Source organism: Falco peregrinus, chromosome 7 (assembly GCF_023634155.1).
Source record: "Falco peregrinus isolate bFalPer1 chromosome 7, bFalPer1.pri, whole genome shotgun sequence".
NCBI lineage: Eukaryota > Metazoa > Chordata > Aves > Falconiformes > Falconidae > Falco > Falco peregrinus.
This window is the reverse complement of record NC_073727.1, coordinates 66,982,509-67,004,179: the sequence shown is the minus strand read 5'-3', so window position 1 is coordinate 67,004,179 and position 21,671 is coordinate 66,982,509. Positions and strand designations below refer to the sequence as shown.

The following is a 21,671-nucleotide window of genomic DNA, read 5'->3' as shown; positions in this document are numbered from 1 at the left end:
TTTAGAAGATGATTTATGGTATTTTTTTAGCTCTCACGCAATTTCTTTCCATTAAAAAACAGTATGCTACACACTAACACATTCAGTAGGAACTTTCTTCAGCAAATACATATTTCTTTCCCAGAGATGAACTTCTTGATTTTTGTATATTTTATTACTAATTTAACACAATTTTCAGCATAAGTAGTATGATTATTATTTCTAGGCTATAACAAGTAAACAAATGTCTTTAAATATATATAGTATAAGATCAGAGAAACACAAGGGATTTTCTCAATCAGATTACTGATTAATATTCTTCCCATGATATGCCAACTCACACATCAAGGGTGGGACATGACAGCTATGTCTGGAGGACACCTTACACTTAAGAGTGTCTTATTTCCCTACATGAATTAGACAGGGAGCTTATGTCACTAATAAAGGTTCAATCAACTTTAAATATCTAGTTTAGATAAAGTGATTCCTATCTGCCATGTTTATCAGCTTTTTTTGTTCTGTTTAATTTGTATCTCTTTTCTATTGAATCTATTATTTCAGAATTCTTGTGCTATAAGACCCAAGTAAAAAAAAAAAATAAAAATACGATGATGACAATATTATGCCCTTAATCTGAATAATATTTTTTGTTTGTTTTTTCTTGGATGATTTTTATCTTTTTTTTTTCTTATTAGTACTTTGAAATATCTTATAAAATGTTTTTTTCAATCTAAAAAGTGTCCCCAACAACAGTGCTCTCATTCTTTCTTTTTTCATGTGAGAATTTAATTTAACATAAACCACAACATTTTGTAGGTCATAGAATCTAAAAATTTATTATATAGACGCCTATCAAGGTTATAAAAAACATTTAATGAAGCACCCAAGTGTCTGAAGTGGCACTGAGGTGGAACTTTATCTTGTACGGTTGAGGACAGCAAATTGGAAGTAAACTTCTGCTTAAGGCTTCAGGCAGCAAGCTCCCAAGCCATTTACACTTGTCCCACTGGATACCGTAAGTATTATTTTTGGTTTGGACTAGATAACTTCCAAGTCGATACCTCCAAATGAAGACTTCTAGGCTACTGAGAAAACAGGCATTTTGCAGATAAGTCCTCTAAGAAATCCAATCTTCAAAGAATGTGCAAGCCTAATTTGCCTAATACTGCATCCTATTAAATCTCTCTCAAAGCAATGACTTCATTTAGCTTTAAACGGTTGATACTATCAACTGATATCAGTTGACCAGAAAAAAAACCCCATGGATTCCACCAAACCCTACATCTTGAACTCCCTGCACTCCTGGAGGATGCCCTTCCCAGCAGACTATGCACTATTACGAGGAAGAGCTGGTAGTACTCTTGTTTGCGCGCATTGAATTGGTAGGAATGAAAAAATCATAATAAATTCAGAAAAATAGATTGACTCCAGCCCAGTGACTTGCCTACTCAATTGCAAGAATAAACTCCTTCAGTTCAGGAAAATTTTCCATTCATATTTAAATGACTGCTTAAAGTATGCCAAATTACTACAGGAATGAACAGCAAACCCAGTGGACAGTGATAACTGTGAGGTGGTAGGAGTCAAATTGCTTTATAGGAAATTATTTTTGCTCTCTAAGCCACACTGGTCCAGAATCTTTTCTATCACTCAAAAGTCCCACATAATGCCTAGTACTGTGCTGGAATATGGGAGGTATTATGTCAAACCTTTCCAGGCTGTAAAAGGTAAAGAACTCTGTTGAGTATTTTAATTACTAAGGTATAGAAGAGCAAATAGGAAGAACAAAGTTCAAGAAGGACATGGAGGGATATTTCAGCTTTTATTTCACAGAGATGGCCAATTGCAGCCTACAAGATAGAGCTAGGACACACTAGTTTTGGTACTTCCAACCAACCAGATTAAAATTCTCTTTGCTAGCATCCTGCCTGCTATGAATCCCAATCTAGAAGACTAACTTACCCAAATTTGCTTTCCAAGAACCTGCTGGCAACTGAGCCAGAGCCCTGAATGCTGTTTCAGAATTAGGCATGCTTCTTGCAACCATTGCGCTGCCAAGCATTATAGCATCTAAGGCCACTTACATAATGACTGCCCTCACCCCTGTCTTCTCAGCTGGAGTTAGGCACTAGTCCAGACTCAGTGCTTTGGAAAATCTATGTTCCCATCCACGTGGGCCCAAATTAGTACGTTTTTATCTATTTAAACTATAAATAAAATTAACAAGTATCTTTTAAAATATAATAAACTAAACTCTATAGTTCTGTTGTATTTCAGACTTTGCCATGATTTCTGCTTCTGATTCAATAAATCAGATTATTATAAGCAGGAAGTGCTTTTATGTATACAGTGTCGGAACACACCATCTTTACTTACTTTATTTGTACCAAATAGAAGTTTGTTGACTTTTCAGATTTCAATTCAGTGAAAACTATTAATTTACCTGAACAGGTACAAGTTTAACTGATAGAAATACATGAAATGTAAAGCATTCTATTCCTTTTTTCCTTCTGGAGTTTGAAATATTTGTGTACTGCATTATGGAACCATAAGAAAAATTACAAATGCCCAGAAGCATGCTGGATCTCAAAAGGCAAAGGTAGAAGATGTGACATTTTCTTCAAAGAGCTTTAAAAACTGACTTGATCCTTTTGCATTTCAGACCCTTTTTAAACACATGAATAACCTTAAACATACTGCAGATCTACTCATATGTATAGTATTATTATACTAAATAAGCCCTAAGGAAAAATTAGGGTCTTTATATAACAGCATTGCAAAAAGGAGTTAGGAGTAACAAATAACATGAGAGCAGAACCATGTGCCAGAATTCAATGATGGAGCTCAAAAGTTGGGGGTTTATTCAGAAATTCAAATACTGAATTATGTATTTTCATCAAAATAAAGCAGACTAGCTTTGATGTAGTCAATACATTCACAGTAACTTAAGTCGAAGTGAGGATCTTTTATTTAATTGGACCCTATATATCTCCAAGTGCAGGCACCTCAGCACCCCGATTCACTGAGACTCCAAATTGATGTAACTGAACCCTGTGATAAACAGTGGCAAGCTTACTGGCTTATCTGCCCTCTAGCTGGTGAGATCATTTCACCCATCACCAAAGTCTCTGTTCTTGGAACATGACAACTGAAAGGAAACTTTCAGGTTTGCAGTAATTAATCCATTCAAACAACAAGTTTATTTAATTGGTTGAATTCAATAGCTCTTTAGTGAAGAAAAATAAGGCATCATAATGTATTTCTAGGTGGTGTACACATACACAGGCAAAATCTCAGCCCTGAAGAGCTCATTTAAAGCAGATGCAAAAAATAAATGTAACAAATCATGAAGCTAAAAACTTATGTGGCAGCACAGGTTACCAAAGTACATGCCCTGCAGTTGTAGATTATTCAAAAGTATTTTTCTAAATAAATCAATATAATATCTGATTGCCCCATGACTTATGATGTCATGGATGGGGTTCATCTCTCACCTACCCCTAGGCTTCTAAAAAGTCTATACATGTCACGTTAAGCTCCCTTCATAAGTCAATGCAGAGAAACTGGAACCTCCTGGGAGGCAATTCATCTCACCTTCCTTAGACACTTTTCCTCTCTCTCCACTGACAATTAAGGAAGTTAATGGTGATTAACTTATATGTCTACCCCTTAGGAATCTGATAAAAAGGAGAAAAATCCAAGCCTTTTTCTCTCTCTCTTTTTTTTTTTTAATATATATATAGTATGTCCATCCCCAACAAAGACAGTACCTAGCAGATTTTAAAACGGCACACCACAATACCTCCATAAAGAAAGAACCAAAGCCCTGCTTCTTCCCTTTCCACAGCTGCTGTATCACTGAACATGAATAATTCTCCTCCCTATAGCTCAGATGTCTTTTCAAGACTACCTGCATGATCCAATGTCAGGCAAATGCTGCAGTTGCACTCTAATCTTAGGATGGCAAATACCCAACTTAACTGTGTGTTCAAGAGCTGGAAGCCACAATTGATTATGTCTTGTTGCCAGACCCTTGAATATAGGGACTGATCAAAGAAACAAGGACAGCACAAAGAGCACAGGTTTAACGACTCATATTGATTCATTAGATGTAATGCATATAATCAAGTTTTGCTAAGTGGCTATTGATTCTGCACACTTTGATGTTGATTTAGATGTAACCCAGACACATAAAAATGGGAATAGGCAAAGCCAGTGACCACTTCTGCCTTAACTCAAAGAACACTGACTTCTGCACTAACTCAAAATCCTGAAGTCCACATTTATTTCCAAAATCTAATCTGGAAGAAAAACATCGAGACTGAAAACCCTCCATTTTTCTACATACAGACAAAAATGAATTGGGCTACACTAAGCTAAATCAAAGCATTACCTAGAGCTGCCACGATGTCCAGATTTCTGTACATCGTGTGGTTTCAGTCTCAGTGGTAATGACAACTCTGTTTACAGGTAGAGGGCAGGGTAATCTCCAATTTATTTATTTTTCATTATAAGATCATATTATAATATGGGAAAAGTTAAAAAAAAAATTATTCATCAACTTGAAAGGGTTACTACATGCTACAAGAGTGCATCTATCAGTTAAAAAAGACTTCTGCATAGTCACAGTGTTTGAACCTTGGAAGCAATATGAAACCTTTCTATTCCAAGATTTTAAACATAATTGCTTTTAAACAATTCAGCATGCTAAATTCAGGCATTCAAAAATCAAGTGAAATAAACTCCTGGAAATCAAAGGTGATTCATGCAGTTATACTGTCAATCATTTAAAAACATGGCAATATACATATTAGTAGAATTGACACCCTCAGACACAGACTCAATAGATCATATTTAACAACACAGCAGGTCAAACTGTTACTCTAGCATGTACTTAAGTATTGAGTAATAGAGCATGCTGTCATTTTATCACATCTCTAATATAAGGCTACTATAATGAGACTATCAGCTACTGATTCCTATCAAAATACTCTTTCCATCATCTCTATATATATACACAACAGCACTGGCTCCCAACTTAATTTTAACTAAGAGAGACATATGACAGAGAATTAAGAAATACAATACACCAGATTTCCTGTAACTATAGCAATAAGTATCTTACATGATCCAAAAAGCTAATGGCTACAAAATATAACCAATGGAAAGGAATAATAATGTGAACCAGCCTTCTAACACAGGACTGCCAGTAAACATCAGAAATTACAGAAAATAATGTCAAAACCAAAGTGATACAAGCTGCAACCACTTCAGTGCTTATGTACTGGATTCTCAGCTCCAGCATAAGCTACAGGATAGTGTTCTTTTTCTTGCATGGTTGGTTAGGAGTCATTCAAGTGTGAAATATTCTAAATTCTTGTTATTAGAGGATTGAGATGTTTAAACCTTCCTATTTTGAAAAAAAGCAAAAACATTCTGCCTTTCTGTAACACAGAGGAAACATGGTTATTGTAAAACAGAATAGAAATGACAGCATTCTCTCTACTTTACTGAATTTTGGAGCTGCAGCTAGAATTAGTCTCTTGGTAAAAATGTTAACCACTATTAGTATGCATTTAGCAAACACTATTATGAAGGAATGGAAAGTTTATCCTCCATATTAATTTTTAAGGGTGCTTGCTTTCTCAGTGGGCTCTGCACCAAAAAGGTTACCATAAAATTCTGTTTAACATTAAGAAGATTTCTAAAATACCTTTACCATTATGTCCCCTTGAGTCTAATTTCTAGGACAAAATTTTGAAACTGGCTGTTATGCTTGCCAGTATGCTACTGCATACAAAGTTACAACATACAGACTTATAACCAAGACTTTATGTTCTTTGCTTTAGATGGACACAGCTATTTTAGTATTACATACTTTTCAGCAGTCATTAGAGTCCCTATTAGCAGTTCCTATCAGAGATGCATTAGAGCAATCTGGGGTTTGAGACTCAGAAATCTCCTGCACTAACTTTTGCTCAGTGTGGCAGTAATGGAGCACATCCTTCAAGAGACACAAATATAATGGCATACATTTTTCCACCCTATGCAAGTACAAGACAAGTACTGTGGATCAGTGCTGCACAACCCCTGTCCCCTGCCATGACTTACACCTTGAAAGACATATAATACCTTTTGCTAATAATCTACTGAACTACTCTCCTTCTGCAGCCCACAGAAGTTCTTTGTTGTAATATTATAGGGTCTTGCAGGTAGTATTTCCACTAAGATACAAGTTCACTATCATAAAGAGATTGGTTCAAGCCATTGGCAGACTGAAAGAACAAAACTTATGTTCAGTTCATTTCTCTTCACCTTTTTTCCCATGATTAAAAGAACTAGAAATACTTTGGTCTAGAAATGAAAACTTACCTACTGGCTTAATCACATGACTCTAAACCCCAGATGTCTAGATGTGGGCCTAAATGACTTTACCTTAATCTGACCTTTCTGGAAATATCTGATAAAATTCTGATGAAAGGAAGGAGGTCTGTTTGGGGGTGGGGTGGGTGTTGAGGGGTAGGGGGGAGTGGAAGTAAAATCTGACTGAATTCTATCACATTCAAGTCCAGAATAGTGAGGCTCCAACTTGACTCATATCATGATTAAAAAAAAAAAAAATACTACGGGATGTAATGTTACTTTTTATAGCTGACAGTAAGTTCCATTAGACTGTAGAAGAGTCTCTGAAGGAAAATGAAAATAGCCTCCCAAGGGAGTGGAAGCCCCACACAGCATGATTTAAATGTGGCAGCTGGGTTGTGGGTGGAAATGGCAGTTTCCATTGAAAATCTGCTGCCAGTAATCCTCCTATGGCTAGATTTCACAGGGAAACGTGGCAGTTATCCCTCTCTGAAATTCAGCTGCTCAGTTTTATAGATGCACAGACAGGAAAGGTAGCAAAGGTCAACAAATGAAGGGTGAAAGGTCCAGAATTATGTACTGTCCAAGGACCAAAGAGTAAAATTGGGAAATGACTAGAAGTAGACGTGTGTCACAGGAAGATGGCAAGAAGAGGAGCAGATTCTTTAGTTTTAAAAAATGAAAGGCAACTTTTTAGAAAGTGTGTGCCACTTCAAAGACTACTTTCAGGTTTTTTAACAGTTTGAGGTGTTTGATGCTTAACACTTATGTCTCATTGAAAGTCAGTTAGCAATATGTTAGTCACTTTTAACAATGGTCCCCATATATTTGGGGCACAGACCTATCATGAGAATAGTTGTGGCAACATTAAATGTCGTCACACTTAACTCTAAAGTACTTAGGTTTAGATGACTAAGCTCCTCAGTGAATAAATTCCTCAATGGTAATGTATAGGTATATCAGCCTGGAAGTCACTATAGCAAGCATGTTGACTGTGGTGTAGCTACGTTAAGAAATATGAAGTACCACAAAAATAATGTTTCCAAAATCACTTCTCTCTTTCCTGTTGACGTCTGCATCTACTTGCAACAATGACTTAGGCATCAACTTGAAAATATGACTCATAATCCAAAAAGACACTTTCTGATGCAGGTACAAAAATCATGCCTACAGTATGGCTGGCTACTTTATTGCTCTCTGTTTTGGTACAGGCAGTGTGCTACTGTTCTTTGCCTTTTTTTTTTTTAAAGAAAAAACAATTCAGGTTGAAACAATTGTCAATTTGTCTATTTGATTGAACCCAACCAACCTGTTGTGGATCCAAAACTGGTTCCTCTAGAGGAGTCCTTTAATCATCAAACTATCTTTTCTCTTTCTTTCTCTGTTCTCTGTGAAAAACCTCACACTCCTGTCTGTCCACAGGGCTGGCTCCAACAGCCGGGACAGATGGCAGACTCACCCTAGTCAGTCTTCACCTGTCATCCTTTTGGTATGGCTCTGACTTGGGAATTAGCATTATGCTTCAGCTCAGTCAGGCTGATGGAGAAACCAAAACAGAATGTTGCTTCCTGACGTACCATTCTCATTGCACCACTATCACAAAATTTGTCAGTGAAAGGCGATGTGACTACTATGCTGTCTGTAGAAACCAGTGCCGTCCCTGCATGTTATGTGAGCAGAGAATGCCTGTGTGCCTGTTGGATCAGAGGATGCTGGTATAAGAAGTACTTGTGGTCTGTAAGTCCTAAATGTTCTGGCATGCAGAAAGCACTGAGCAGCACACCTTAGCTTAAGCTGGCATCACCTCTGGGCATACACAGGAGGTTTTGTATTACAGGTTTGATCAACTACAGACTCAGGTTTTTTGTGGATCCTTCTCTTCAACTTCAGTACCTAAGGTCTACCTAAGTCACACCGTAGAAGTTTGTGCTTGTATTCTGACTTATATGTTGAAATGCTTTTTTATGAAAATCACAGATGTAGAAATTTAATGGTGGAAAACTTCTATCTCATCTTTAATTAGCAGGTAAATGTACTAAATGGAAGTTGGGCCAGGTGTCAGAAGACATTTTAGTGTCCAAAATACCTAGAAGGTTTCAAAAGTAGGGTTGATAAGCTGCATAGGTATGATGTCACTTCAAATTATCTGATATCAAGAAAAGCTACATTGTAACATAGCCAGTAGATAAATCTTTCCTGACTCTTCACCAGATTATAAATTTATTTATGATTTAAAAAATAGGGAGTTTGGTATCATCTCTGGTTTTCAGACCAACCAATATATTTTTGTCTTCCTGGGGAGTTTGGCAGCTGTTTTAGAGTTCTAGAGCAACACAATTACAAACTGCCCTCATGTAAAAGGAATAAGATTCTATCTGTGCTTACACAAGAGATCAGTTTAATCCATAGTATACATAAAAATTAAAAAAAAAATAAAATTGCTACTAGCAAATCTAAACTAACCATGATAGTTCTGTTGCAGTTCTACCTGAGCTGTCCATTTAGATTGTGATTTCTAAATCTGACTGGCTGCTATAATTTCCAATGAATAATCAAAATTATAGTAGATAGGAAAAAGCTAAATGTTTTCACTGCTTTATAGTTTTGCTTAAATGCTGACATTTTAAATAAGTGGTTCCACTTTTAGTCAATGCCATTTTAACTGTTCAGTTCTTCCTCCTACATCCCTTTAATAACATAACTGGAAGTAGCAAGCTTGACTGCTAAGATATGAAGCTAACACAGTAGTCAAAATTTATTTGCATTCTTTCTAAAAAGATATTTGTTTTATAAGTCTGACTCAGTTTCTGAGCCTGTCTTTGTGATCTCTTTAGGTCTCACAAGCTAAGCAAAGCCAGGACACGTCAGTTCTGAGTATGTCAGCATTTCCCAGGAACACCTAGATGCTGCAGAGACAGTACTATGACTCAGAAAGTAGTACACTTTCCTTGCCAGTAGCACTGAAACAAATTTGCCATTGTGAAAGGGACAGAAGACTGTAAAGCTGGTAACACCTTATGTCACATGGAATTAAAAAGAAGAGCTAAATGCCTGTGTTTTAAGAACTAGAAATGTTAATCCCAAAGCCCTGCTCAAAATATAGTAATGCAATTACATTCTGTCAAAATTATTCCCATATTTTCAGACAGATAAAGTCTTTTTTTTTTTCTTTCTTTTTTTCCCCACTTTCCATCCCAAACTATGCACAATAAATGTGCACTGGCAAAAAGTTGCTATGACCGGTCTTGCGAGTCAATGTGCTACTGTGACTGTATTACAACATCATAAGCAATATAACCTTTGGTGTCATTGGAAATCAAACACTTAACATCACAAACTGCACTGAGGCTACAGTGTTAACATTTGTGAAATGTTTTAAAATTAACAGTTGAAAAAGTTTTGTAAGAATAAAATACAGTTACCACAGTAAATTAGCTGCAAAGCACCCATCCATCTAGTTGGGACTTTGTATCTTCTACTTCCTTTCACAAAGTCTGAGATACCCAGAGACTTCTCTGAAAAGTAAGTTTCAGAACTAGGGGGGTTTTTTGTTTGGTGGCTAGCAACATGCAAACACCTGTAAGACTCATGTCAGAGAATATTCATCACATACGTCATAATATATGACGTATCCTCTTGTTTCGTATGACAGTTTGCTTGTCCCCTTCTCCTGAAGTAGTCCTTATGGTTACCATAAATCAACAGTGTTAATCCTCACTGATCATCCTAGAACAAACCATGCCCAAGCAAGGTCTAGATTAAGCAGTATATCAGTAATTCTAGCACATTATTCTTATTGTCTCTGCGAATACTCAATAACAAGAAATCATTTGTCAATCTTTGTATAAATGAACTTTTAGTGTAAGAAGGACGGTCTAAAGCAAAAGGCACTAGAGTAGAATTCAGAGGCATGACTCAACTTCTGGCTGTGACGCAAATTTCTTGTGTGGTAGCAGAGAGTCACGAACTGCTGGTTTACCAAGGGAGTGAATGTGTTACAGCTCTCAGTTTCTATGCATAGCTGCACAGTGAAATTCTAACATCCAAGTGATCTGCTCCTGTTCTAATACCTAGGGACATGTAGGCACTTAACACACAGCAGAATTTAGACACGCTAATCCAGACTGGAGGAAGGCATTTTTTGTAGTGGGGGATTTCCGATCCTGGAATTAATCACCTTAAGCTTTATTTTTTCTTACAGAAATAGAGATTAACTCAGTCTTTGCACCAGAGATGGTCAGAGGAGGAATCACGATCCTAGCCTTAGCCCTTATCTAATCTAGAAGATACAGAAATGTGTAAGAAATTAGTGTTTAATATCCTCTTCTGTTAGGGGTAACTGAAGCTTCATTTTACACCTCAGAAGACTGCTTGCTTATGAGGCTTTATAGTAATCTGGGTTGAGACAGCCCACTTCTCTAATACTTCATGCAAAAGAAAACATTTACATGTTCTTTGCTACCGTTGAAGGATTCATTACATTCCTTTCTAAGTGTCTGTCTTCTATATGAAGTGCTAAATCCTGGGAGTGGAAATAGGAGTCTTCTCTCTCCAAGTGACTGCTCAAAGTTACAAAACTAAATCCTTCCCTCTTCCTTTTGAATATATTATTGTCCATAAAATAAGAAAAGATCAAGAAAAGAGAATACAAGCATTCTGATATCTTAACTTCTTTATAGTCAATGCAATTTCCCAGAACATGGGAGAATCATGTCCTAACTCTACTGACAAAGAAAAAAACAGTGGGTGAGTACTATGTTTGTATATATCACAAATTGGAGGACTTTAAAAACACTTGCTACACTGAAACATTCAGATAAGAGATTAGAGATGTACTAACTATGCTACGCACTTAGTATGACATAGGTATCAAGGTGCCCAAATAAATGTTTCCTGGCAGAACACTAGAAATTTGGACAAGCTTAATGCTAAAAGTACAGTTCTACTTTGACTTCAGAGTTAGACACAAAATAAGGGAGGGATGATGAGGGTCCAGCCTTTGAACTGGGTGACTTAAAGCAGAAGTCAAATGCACGCCAGTTTTCAACTGTAGCCTTTATTCTGAACACCTATTGCCCCTTCACAAGTATCGGTAAGATTTTCTCCAGGAGACACTGTAAAGGTGAAAAACAGTAGCAGCTACATATCACTCATCAGTTTCTTTCACAAGTATCAGTTGGACAGAAAGCATTCATCCACTACTTGTTCATCCAATTTAGTGGCCTGCTCATTACTTTCAATAGAAAAATTAAAGGCAGAGAAATCTGCCTCAGTCCCAGCGAAATGAACTAAAAAAGCTGTTTTAAATAGCTGCTATTGGCCTTTAAAGCCAATCGTATCCTGTCCTGTCTCATTTGGCTTTATAGTATTACAAATTTTATCATAAATCATAGATCTAATACACAGGCCTAACTTAGATCACAGGAATAACGTCTCTTAGGCATTATTATACCCCATCTCTACTCTTCTATGCATACTTATACTGCAGCACTGCTGTTTTTTGCAAATAATGAAAGGACATTAGGTTCTGCAATCCCTTTTCATCCAATCAGTAAGCTTCAAGATCTTCTTGGGAAGGCGATTCAAGTGAGCAGCCAGGAAACTAACTTGCTAGGTCCACTCATCTGGTTGAAGTTATGACCATTTAAAGTGTCCTAAGCTGTATAGCACTAAGGATGTCTTCAGGAGCTATCTGTCCCCTGGGCATTTGATTCCATATAGCGGATGTATTTATTTAGATTTATTATTGTCATCAAAGATAGCACAGGAGTACCTCTCTTTTCTCTGTCCTGAGCTGACACCACTAGAAGCAGTACTTCATATCAACCACTAATAAGAAGTGATGTCTTTGAAAGGGCTGTCTCAACTTATTGAAAAACTTCAATATAAATCTTTAAAGACACATCATAGTGTAATTTTTAGGGGAAAAAAAACCCACAGCAAACTATTCTTTATTCTGGTTTTTCCTACAACTTTGTTTTTGTTTTCTCACTTCTTTACTTTTTTTGGCCCGTTTCTCTCCTATTTTTACATTTACATCTATGTGGATTTTTCTGCTAGCATGGTCTAATGAGTTAGAACATGCAGAAGGTATTTGAACCTTGGTTTCTGGTTCTTTCATATCTGAGTTTGTTTCTTGTTTTCTTCATATTCTTTTGCTAGCCCAGGTAATAACTAGAGTGCCTGATCTTATAAAATACGTATATTTGAAAGAAAAAAGATAACTATATCTTTATTTATTATTTACTTACATGGTTTCCCCTGCCTCTTTTTTTTTTTTTTTTTTTTTTTTTGATGATTCTAACAGAATTCATACCATTTTTACTGAGGTAAAATTACCTTATTGAGGTAGAATAAGGTGCAGGGCAATGCTATTCTCTGATACCATGGGTGCCACCTATGGATAAAACTTTTACAAAGTCATCTATAATATTTGTGTTGGCATGGACACTGGGCCAACGAATAAGATGGGGTTCCCTGTCTATCTATTTGCCAGTATTCACCAGTAAATTCTCCCGACTCCAAACCCCTAGCTTTGGGTGCTGCAATCCACAGGACACCTTTCAGCTGCACACACTGTAGCTATGCTGCTGCTCAGAACTGCTGGTAGGAGGATGCAGGCAGCTCCTTAGTAACCAGAACCCTGTGCACAATGTTGCTCATGGCTTTTTCTGGTTTAGTGTAAGGCTAATAGCCATGACTGCAGTATCACTAAAATACACATTAATAAACAGATTTCTTGTATACTTCCAGCTTTTTAAACTTCAGAATCATTATTTTTACAGAAACATTGTAGAAATAATTCACAAATTATGAAATAGGGAAACTAGGGTTGAGTTTCAATGTAAAATTGTCTTATCATTAAAAATCAGTTAATTTTGCTCTATCATCCAGAAAAATGTTTTGATCCAAAAGGCACTGAAACGTAAGTTTAGACTTCCTCTGACATCAACGGTCATTTAACAGATCTTTATTTAAATTGAAGATAAATACCAGAGAGAGAGTTTTGGGCCCCATGTTTGTAATAATCCCCCATATATACTTCTGTCTTTACATCTTATGATGCCTGAAATTCTGTTTACAAATGGGGAAACAGAGGCATAGGGAGATAAATGTCTTGCCCATCATGTGCAAATCAACTCTGTAGATCCAATTTTCTATTATGAAAAGCACAAATTATTCAACCTCAAATGATTTCTTTCTCTCCTAAGAGAACACAATGTTCTTAGCAAAGCTAACAGGCTAACCAAATAGATTTCCCATAGGCAAAGGAAAACTGTATACCTACTTCCAGCATCTTGTTGGGGAAATTATCTCCCCAGTATTACGGGAAGGTTTGGGTTATTTTTTTCCCCAATAACTTTTTTCCCCATACTTTCTGCATGGTCTTCATTTATTTTGTGGCTGATGGTAACATCTCCAGACAGATCCTTCCACAGAAAACACTGTGGCTGTAAGTAAGTGGACTGCTGCATGAGAACTATGCCCAGCACCTGCCATTTGAAAGAAAGTGAGCACGACATTTCGACAACATACAAATCTGGGGACCCACTGCAGAAACCACATCCCAAATTCACTGTTTGTTGCTGCTGCACAGTTGGGTCAGCACTCTCCATACTCCTGCCTCTGCTTTTATCCCTCACCCCCTGCTTTATAAGGCTAGTACAACTTGCTGCCACTGAAATTGCTATTCCCAGTCCAGATGGTGGTAGGAGGAATTGAACTGTCATTCCTTTGTGTAGTCACCTCTAGACAATGCCCACTAGCATGCAGAGCCACACGCCAATTGCTGGTGTATATTTCGTTGACGTTTCAGACCCAGCTTTGCACCCTTCTAATCATTAATCAACAATCAGACAAAGGATATATTGCTGAATCCAGACAGCAGCCAATACAGACCTCTAATACATTATGGATTCTCTGTCAGCAAGTTTATTTATTGTTTGCAGTGTTCTGTTTGAAAATCCCTATGCTCTTTCGCTTATTGTATTTGTTTACTTACTTTTTTCTCTTTAGCTGAACTTAACAAAGCAATGAAACTTCACTTACTAACATTTTTTACAAACCCTGAATGGTGGATTACTTCATATAAAATACATTTATAATATTCTTGGCATTAAACACAACGTACTAAAACCTTTAACAAATATACCATTAAATGAAATAGAATTAAATTGCATAGGCCATGTCAGAGTATGTTTTTTCCTCAGGTAAGTATCCAGCGAATCATCTTATTATTATTTAATACTATAATAAAGGTTGACTATCAGTTTAAGAGAGAAATGAATATAAGTTTTTCTATACTTCCAGCATTCAGTAGGACCCTTCATAGTATCATAAAAGCAAGCAACAGTAAGGACCTCACCGTGCTGTGGTTAGGCTTTAACTCAAATGCACCAGTGGACCTCAGGTTCTGCACAGCGTGCAACCATGCTCTGCTATCAAATTAATGTTAAAATATGTATGTCCTGGCTTCTGATTTATAATATCATTGACAAATAGTAAAAAGGACAGGCATGCCATAAAGTTTATGGATGGAGTGATGGCATGCACAATGATGTCTCATAAAGAATAAAGGGGGAAAAGTTATTTATTCTTGTGGATTCAAGAACTAAAATACAGATAGACTGGCTGCGTGCACAGAATTTTTCATAAATATCCCACAGTGCACCCCGTTGTACAGCAGCCATACATTAATTAGAGCATTCAGCAGACACTGCAATGTGTTACACTCACCCAAGTGAATCTTCATTTTTCACATGCAGGGCCTTACTAATTAAAATCAGCTTTGCAATTAAATGTGGAAAATTGTGTTAAACTTTCAAGCGTGGTTTAGAAAAAATGTATTTATTTTTAGGGTATTTTATTTTGATGCAAATGAATTCTCCATCAAAGTAAGACCAGTAAAAGGGAGGTATGAGGATTTCTCTTTTTTGTATTATAGATGCTCCTCTCAGTTGCAAGTTGCAATGCTCCACTATCTCTCTGCCAGTACCTGGCCCTGTTCCAATGCTTTTAGTGAGTGCTATCTGTCAAGGCATGAATAATACAGCCCCTAGGCTGTCGGCAGAATTCAAATGAGGCATACATCAGGAAGCAAGCACTCGACTTTAGCTCCAGAACATGCTCCTGTGAAGACAGGCAATTATTCACCCACGGCTGCAGCCATGGCAATCAAACTGGTGGGTGAAAAGGTATATGAAATGAAAAAATTTGAATAAGAAATATGGCACAACAAGCCACAGAATTCAATAATTTTCTAATAAAAGAGAGACATTTGAGTCTTTTAATTTCGAAGTTTGGGAGCCTGCATTATTTTACTCTGTTCTAAAATATAGATGACTAAACTAAAGTATATAATTGCCAAGGCAATACATGGGTATGTGGGGCTTTTCCTAATCAAATCAGCAATGCCGAACTCTAAGGTATTTATAATTTCAAATAATCTGTTGTATGAAGTGACAAATCTCATGCTTAAAAATTAAAAAATGGACAAACCAATTCTATCTGTATAATGTAATAGAAACAGAGACAGCCTAGTAAAGCAACAAAGAACTCATGATATTGAGAAATTTGGTGGAAAATTAAAATGCAATATATTTTATAAGGTTGGGGACAATTCATACATTATAGATCCAAACATTATTTTATGATCCCTCTTCATTTTTGAGACTCAATTCTTTTTGCTAGACATTGTATCAGAGATTAATGAAAAAAAAATCCCTTGCAAATACACTATGAACTGAAGAAAAGGGATGCCAAATTCCTTGGTGGATGAAATGTTTAAGTTGTTTCATTTCATCTGAATCCTTATTTTCAGCAATCAGATGGAAATTCCTGATATAGTGGAAGCTCCATCAGTATTTCCATTTTAATTCTGAAGGTTTTGTCATTGGGCCTTAACAATCCATCCTTCACTGAAATTTGATGCGTATTATTTCAGACTAACTTTCTGTTTTGCTTTAATTTCTATATAACTGCTTTATATACTTTCAGATATGCACCGATATATGCATTAAAAGAATCTTAAATTAATATACATAGTGCCACACTACCAGCTTAAGATTCTTTTCAGGGCTTTTATTTGTTAGAATGTGTTTCATTCTGAAGCATGTAGTATTTGGTAAGTGATTAATCTGTTACAGAATCAAATTGCTTTTGTTACTTGAGAAAAAATTAAACTGTGATGTTAAGAAGCTTTTAAAACAGGCCACTGCACGTAATCAGTACTTTTTTAATGGAATCTAGTTAGGATTTTTATGATGTGTCTACATACCTATTTACACAGCAAACTATAGACATCTATTTGGTATTACGATGTGTTTTAAAAAAAAATGCTAAATGCACAGCAACATAGTAGGGTGTAATATTTCTAAAACCATCATTCACATCTAATTAGTAAATAACATAGGCCAGTTTGCACTCAAGTTACTCCAGAGTAACTATGAGATTTGCACCTGCAGAACTTAGACCAGAAACTGGACTTGCTTCTATATTTATACTTGTATACATAGAATGTGTCCTGTTGTCTTTAAAGTTGATTATGTTTTTTTTTCAGACACTTAGCTGACAGACGTCCTGAAAACACAGTTCTGGGAACACTCTCCTGGTGTGGTTTGAGTAACTGCTATACACCCAGATGGATTGTTCACAGCTAAAAGTATTCAAGGATCTGGACCAAGCTTATTGTTCAAAATTAATTCACAGATTTGAATGTATAAAAGTACTGTTGATTATTATGCTGCTATACACAATGGACCTGAAGAGTTACCAAGTGAATAAAATAAACGGTATCAGGAGCACGGCCCAAGGAGAGGCTCTGATTTTCACACCTAAGATTTGAATTCTTTTGTTGTCTCCGCCACTATCTGAACATGTCTATGGCTTTGTTTTGCTTTTGGTTTCAGATCTTTTGTTTTTCCTTCTATTTTTTAAGACCTGATGCTTTAAAGATACATGCATTTTCTTTAACTGCATGATCTGTGAGTGGTTCAGTTGCCCTTAGGTGCCTGGAAACATAAACAACAGGTACTGAAGTCCTATCTGTGTAAAATCTTGTGTTGAGGCACTGCCTCATGCTGTGCATCATAGAGTGTACTAGAGGGATAGCTTCAGGTTTCTATGTATTGCTAAAATAAAAAAAGAGAGATATGAATCTGCTTTGAAGAAGGTAGGCACACAACCTAACTTTGGGCACTTACCTTCAGTGCCCAAACTGGGATGTTAATCTTTCTGAACTTTCTGTGCAGTCACTGGAGGGAGGTGCTTTTGCCAAATTATTTTAGCAATCCCAGCACCCTACCCTAAAGTGCCCTGCAGAGAAACCTGTTCATCTTAGTTACTAGCATGCCCAAATAACAAGCTAAAATTAAGCACCAAACTTAAGAACTGATAGCAAAGTATCAACTAAGTCATACAAGGCTTCACTTCCAACTAAGTTTTACACAAAGAAAAAATTAGAAAGATGGAAATGATACAACAAGCTGTCACCGCTGTTACCCTAACCAGTACTAGTCCTGTATTTTCATACACCTCAAAGGAAGCATCAATGACGTATAAAGCCTGCACGTTTCCTTAGCTAACCCTAACATTGCAGCTCTTTCATAACTAAAATCACAACTGGGTTACAAAACCTATGATAAAAATTTCCTTTAACTTCTGCCTAATATTTTAGCAGCAGAACACTTCATCCCCGAAGCTGTCTGGAAATTTGAAAGTATCTGTTTATTTCAGTTCAAATTTAATGTAGTATCTGAACATGTTTTTCACTGTCACATTGATATTACAAGGATAAAATTACAATTTAAAAAAAAATAAAATTCCACAGACTTCAAGATGTTATAGAAGAAAGAATTCTGGAGAGCTCTGACTACATCTAGTGGAAGGGAATACATTTCATTCCTAATAATGAGACAGTCTGGCATTGTGAATAGAAAGGTCTTAACCTCATTAAAATGCTCGGTAGGTCTAACCAGAATTGAGTTAGGCATCAGCTGAAACATGCAATTCCTTAAACATATCAAATTTTTAAGACAGTCTGATTTCCTTGATAGAAATGTTTGAGGGTCTTTCCCACCCAAATAGCAAAATAGAAAAAAGAAAAATATAAATTCCTTCAGATTCTTTCAAAAATTTAAATTTACTAGGTGTTGGTTGACTAGATAAACATATTACTGCTCTTTTAGAAAATAGATATGTAGGTTGTAAACCTCAACAAAGAATTTTGTGGTTTTATACTAAATAAGACATATATTGGTTAAATATATTTTGATTAGTGGATTGGCAATCAGGGTGACAAGAAAACATAAGAAACCCACAAATTCTTTAGCCAGTAAAAAAAAGGGAATTTTTGACGTATATCCAATTTTTATTCTTTGCGCATCTGCCCAAAATTTCATTTAATTAACAGCTCTGAGATTCAGTCTGTTCGTGTACTGACATACCAGAATCATGTCAAGAAAGCAAAATATGGAATTAACGTCTCAAAACTGCATGCAATCTCCAAACCTCACATCTATTCCTTCCCCCTCCCCCAAAAGGGTGGTTTTACACAAACACAGACACATAGTTTGAAGTTAGAGCAATTCAGAGGTCAGATTTTCTTATGAGTTTCTTTCTGTATGTTTCAAGATTTTTGTTTTTGAAATCTGCACACGAATCCCATGAAGTGTAAAGAAACATACGCAGTTACAATCTTGTAACTAGAAAGGATGTTATAATCATGTCATTTAACTGTTGACTACTCATGCAATTTCTGAGGGAAAAGACGGTTCTGGTGCCATTCATTAATTACTGATGAAGCTTGTGTTTGCATGAAGAAAATGGACAAAAGAAAAACATGATTTGAAAAGAGAAGTCACAAGTGAATTTAAGAATTATTTAAGAAAAATGTTGGTTACTTTTCCTAAATCAATGTTCCAATCTAACCAAATCCTTCAAATAACCACAAAACCCTACCACTTTTGTAAGTGAAAAATATTAGGAAAAGAAATTATATATAATTATACAATATATAAAAATATATGATACAATTATTTTCTGATATATTGTTCAAATGTAATTCCAAATAATTTTAATATCAAGTATATTGCTTTTCTTGTTCTAATTTTGAAGGTATTTTCTGGACTTGTCTCGAAGCTTCAGTCACTGATAAGAAAAAAGGCACATAAGTGGACTAAGTGGCACTGAGTGGATTGTCATGTATGTTTAGAAACTTTTCCTGTTTCAAATAAATGCCTTAACCACAAACGTATAATTTCAATTTAATTCATAAAAGCTATATGCCCTCATGACAAAGAAGTTATCAGATCTGGTGTGAAATATGTGTTCTTATAAACACCACAAGTGCTTTAAAACTTGAAAAAGTCAAGAATGAAAAAAAAATCTTAACAGTTTCAGCAGAATTTAACACTGGTTTGAACACCTCCCTCTATTCAGAAGAGATCATCAAACATCAGCCATTTTATCTCCTACAATGGGCATGAAATGCACAGCACATGAGAAAAAAAATCATGTATTCTAGAGATGTTAAACTTTCAGAATCTTGCAGAAGAAATTCACAGACAAATGATTCAGGAAAGGAATGCTGTTTACACAGATGTACAACACTTGAACATTGACACTGCAGACACAGAAATTTAAAGGTTGAGCTCTAAATTAATTTGAAGCACATGTAGTATGTATAACATATGCTACCTTGATATATTATTAAAAATAAACAGCTAAAAATGTTTTCTTAAGGCAATGTCTCCACATATACGGTTTAGAAACTGAAGTAAAGGTACTTATAACTATCATATAACACTTGAACACTGAAGTCTTATTATCACTGATCTGTCTTAGGCTTTGACCTCTGAATCTAACCTAATCATCGAACTTAAAATGTTCAAGAAGCTCATTTTCATTCAGTTATAAAATACACTAAATAACAGAAGTCACACTGGCGCCACCATGTCAGTAGGGCCAAATTTTAATTTGCAACACATAAGCAAGAGAACTGTATGCAAAAAATTGAGAGAAGATTGACAATGAGAATAAGTTACCTCAGCAAAAATGTGAGTTAGATTCTGTGTGACATTCAGAAAGAAAAAAAAGCAGAGAATCCTAATGGTTTCTAGAATGTCTAATTGTTAATTTTTATCATTGTTTGGTTTATCAAGGTCATGCCAGCTAACTTGTTTACCAAATGCCTTCACTAAATTATGAAAAATTACAGATATTACCTTCTGTGCCTTGCATATTTGCCACTAACATGACCACTGCCATCACAGCCAGGCGTGGGACAGCTGCAAGAGAGAGAGAATTAATTATATAGGTGCTGGTGTGCTGCAGAAAGATTATACTAAAAGCAGGCAGTAGGTATTACAGAAATGGAGGGCAACCAAGACAGAAAGAAAAATCAAATAACTGAAGGGAAAAAAAGAGGGGATGCTTTTTATTAGCAAGTCTCGAGGGAATTAATTTCATCAGTGCAGCAGGGCATGAGCAAACCACCAATGAACTTGAAAGTGCATTATACCCATTAAAAGGCATGAATTTTCTAAATTGCTAATGGGGATACATTTTACACTCAGAGCACTAACCTGAACAGCTCTTGTATGGCTGGTTCCACGGGAACTGCAGAGAGATGGAAAATATATAAAAATTTATCATCTATTACAAGTACCCCTCTTCTATAGAAAATTACCAGAAAGGTTGTGTAAAAGAAAGGGTCAGAATGAATCGTGCAAAGAGATTCTGGAGGATGAAGGTCACCCTGAGCAGGGGCCTTGAGCGATTTACTGAACCAAGAGACGTACCTCGAACACCTTTGGAGCGTGTGCGATGGCGCTTCTCGTCTGCATCCACCTCCATCTGGGAATAGATTAGCAGGCAGTCAATGTTCTTATCCTGCATGCACAGACTATCAATGCACAGACTGATACAGTCTCTCACACAATTTATTGACACTATTTTAACTCCATTTTATCCTGTAAGGGAAAGTCCACCTTACAAGGGATTTTGAGGATCTTTATGTTTATTTAAAAACAGAAAATGCAGTAATTTCTGCTTTAATCAGTCTGTTTGCATGTCACGCTTTCATAGCAAATTGTGTGCAACTTAGTGCTGGTTCCTCTTTTCAAAGGGATATTTCTTACATAAAACCCTGATTACTCCCATATATTTTGAAACAAGGATTCAATACATTTCTACAGAATTTAAAATGGAAGTCAATAGGTCACACACCATAGCTTGCTTTCTAACCAAACACTTTGCAGTGGGAAAAGAAGGAATAATGACTGAAAAGGAGATAAAGAGTTATCATTAGAACTTCAAAGATTTCATGTTAT

At 36.1% G+C, this 21,671-nt stretch overlaps 1 protein-coding gene across 11 annotated transcripts in view; it reads right to left on the bottom strand.

The window, feature by feature from the left end:
* MYT1L (myelin transcription factor 1 like) overlaps window positions 1-21,671 on the bottom strand; it is a 305,452-nt gene that overhangs the window by 110,232 nt on the left and 173,549 nt on the right. For all 11 annotated transcript variants that reach the window (XM_027787854.2, XM_027787853.2, XM_027787855.2 and 8 more), the window contains exons 3-5: window positions 21,141-21,195; window positions 20,925-20,958; window positions 20,565-20,627 (exon numbers count right to left, since the gene is read on the bottom strand). In XM_027787854.2, the coding sequence (XP_027643655.1) occupies window positions 20,565-20,627; window positions 20,925-20,958; window positions 21,141-21,195 (152 nt within the window). The remainder of the gene's footprint in view (window positions 1-20,564; window positions 20,628-20,924; window positions 20,959-21,140; window positions 21,196-21,671) is intronic.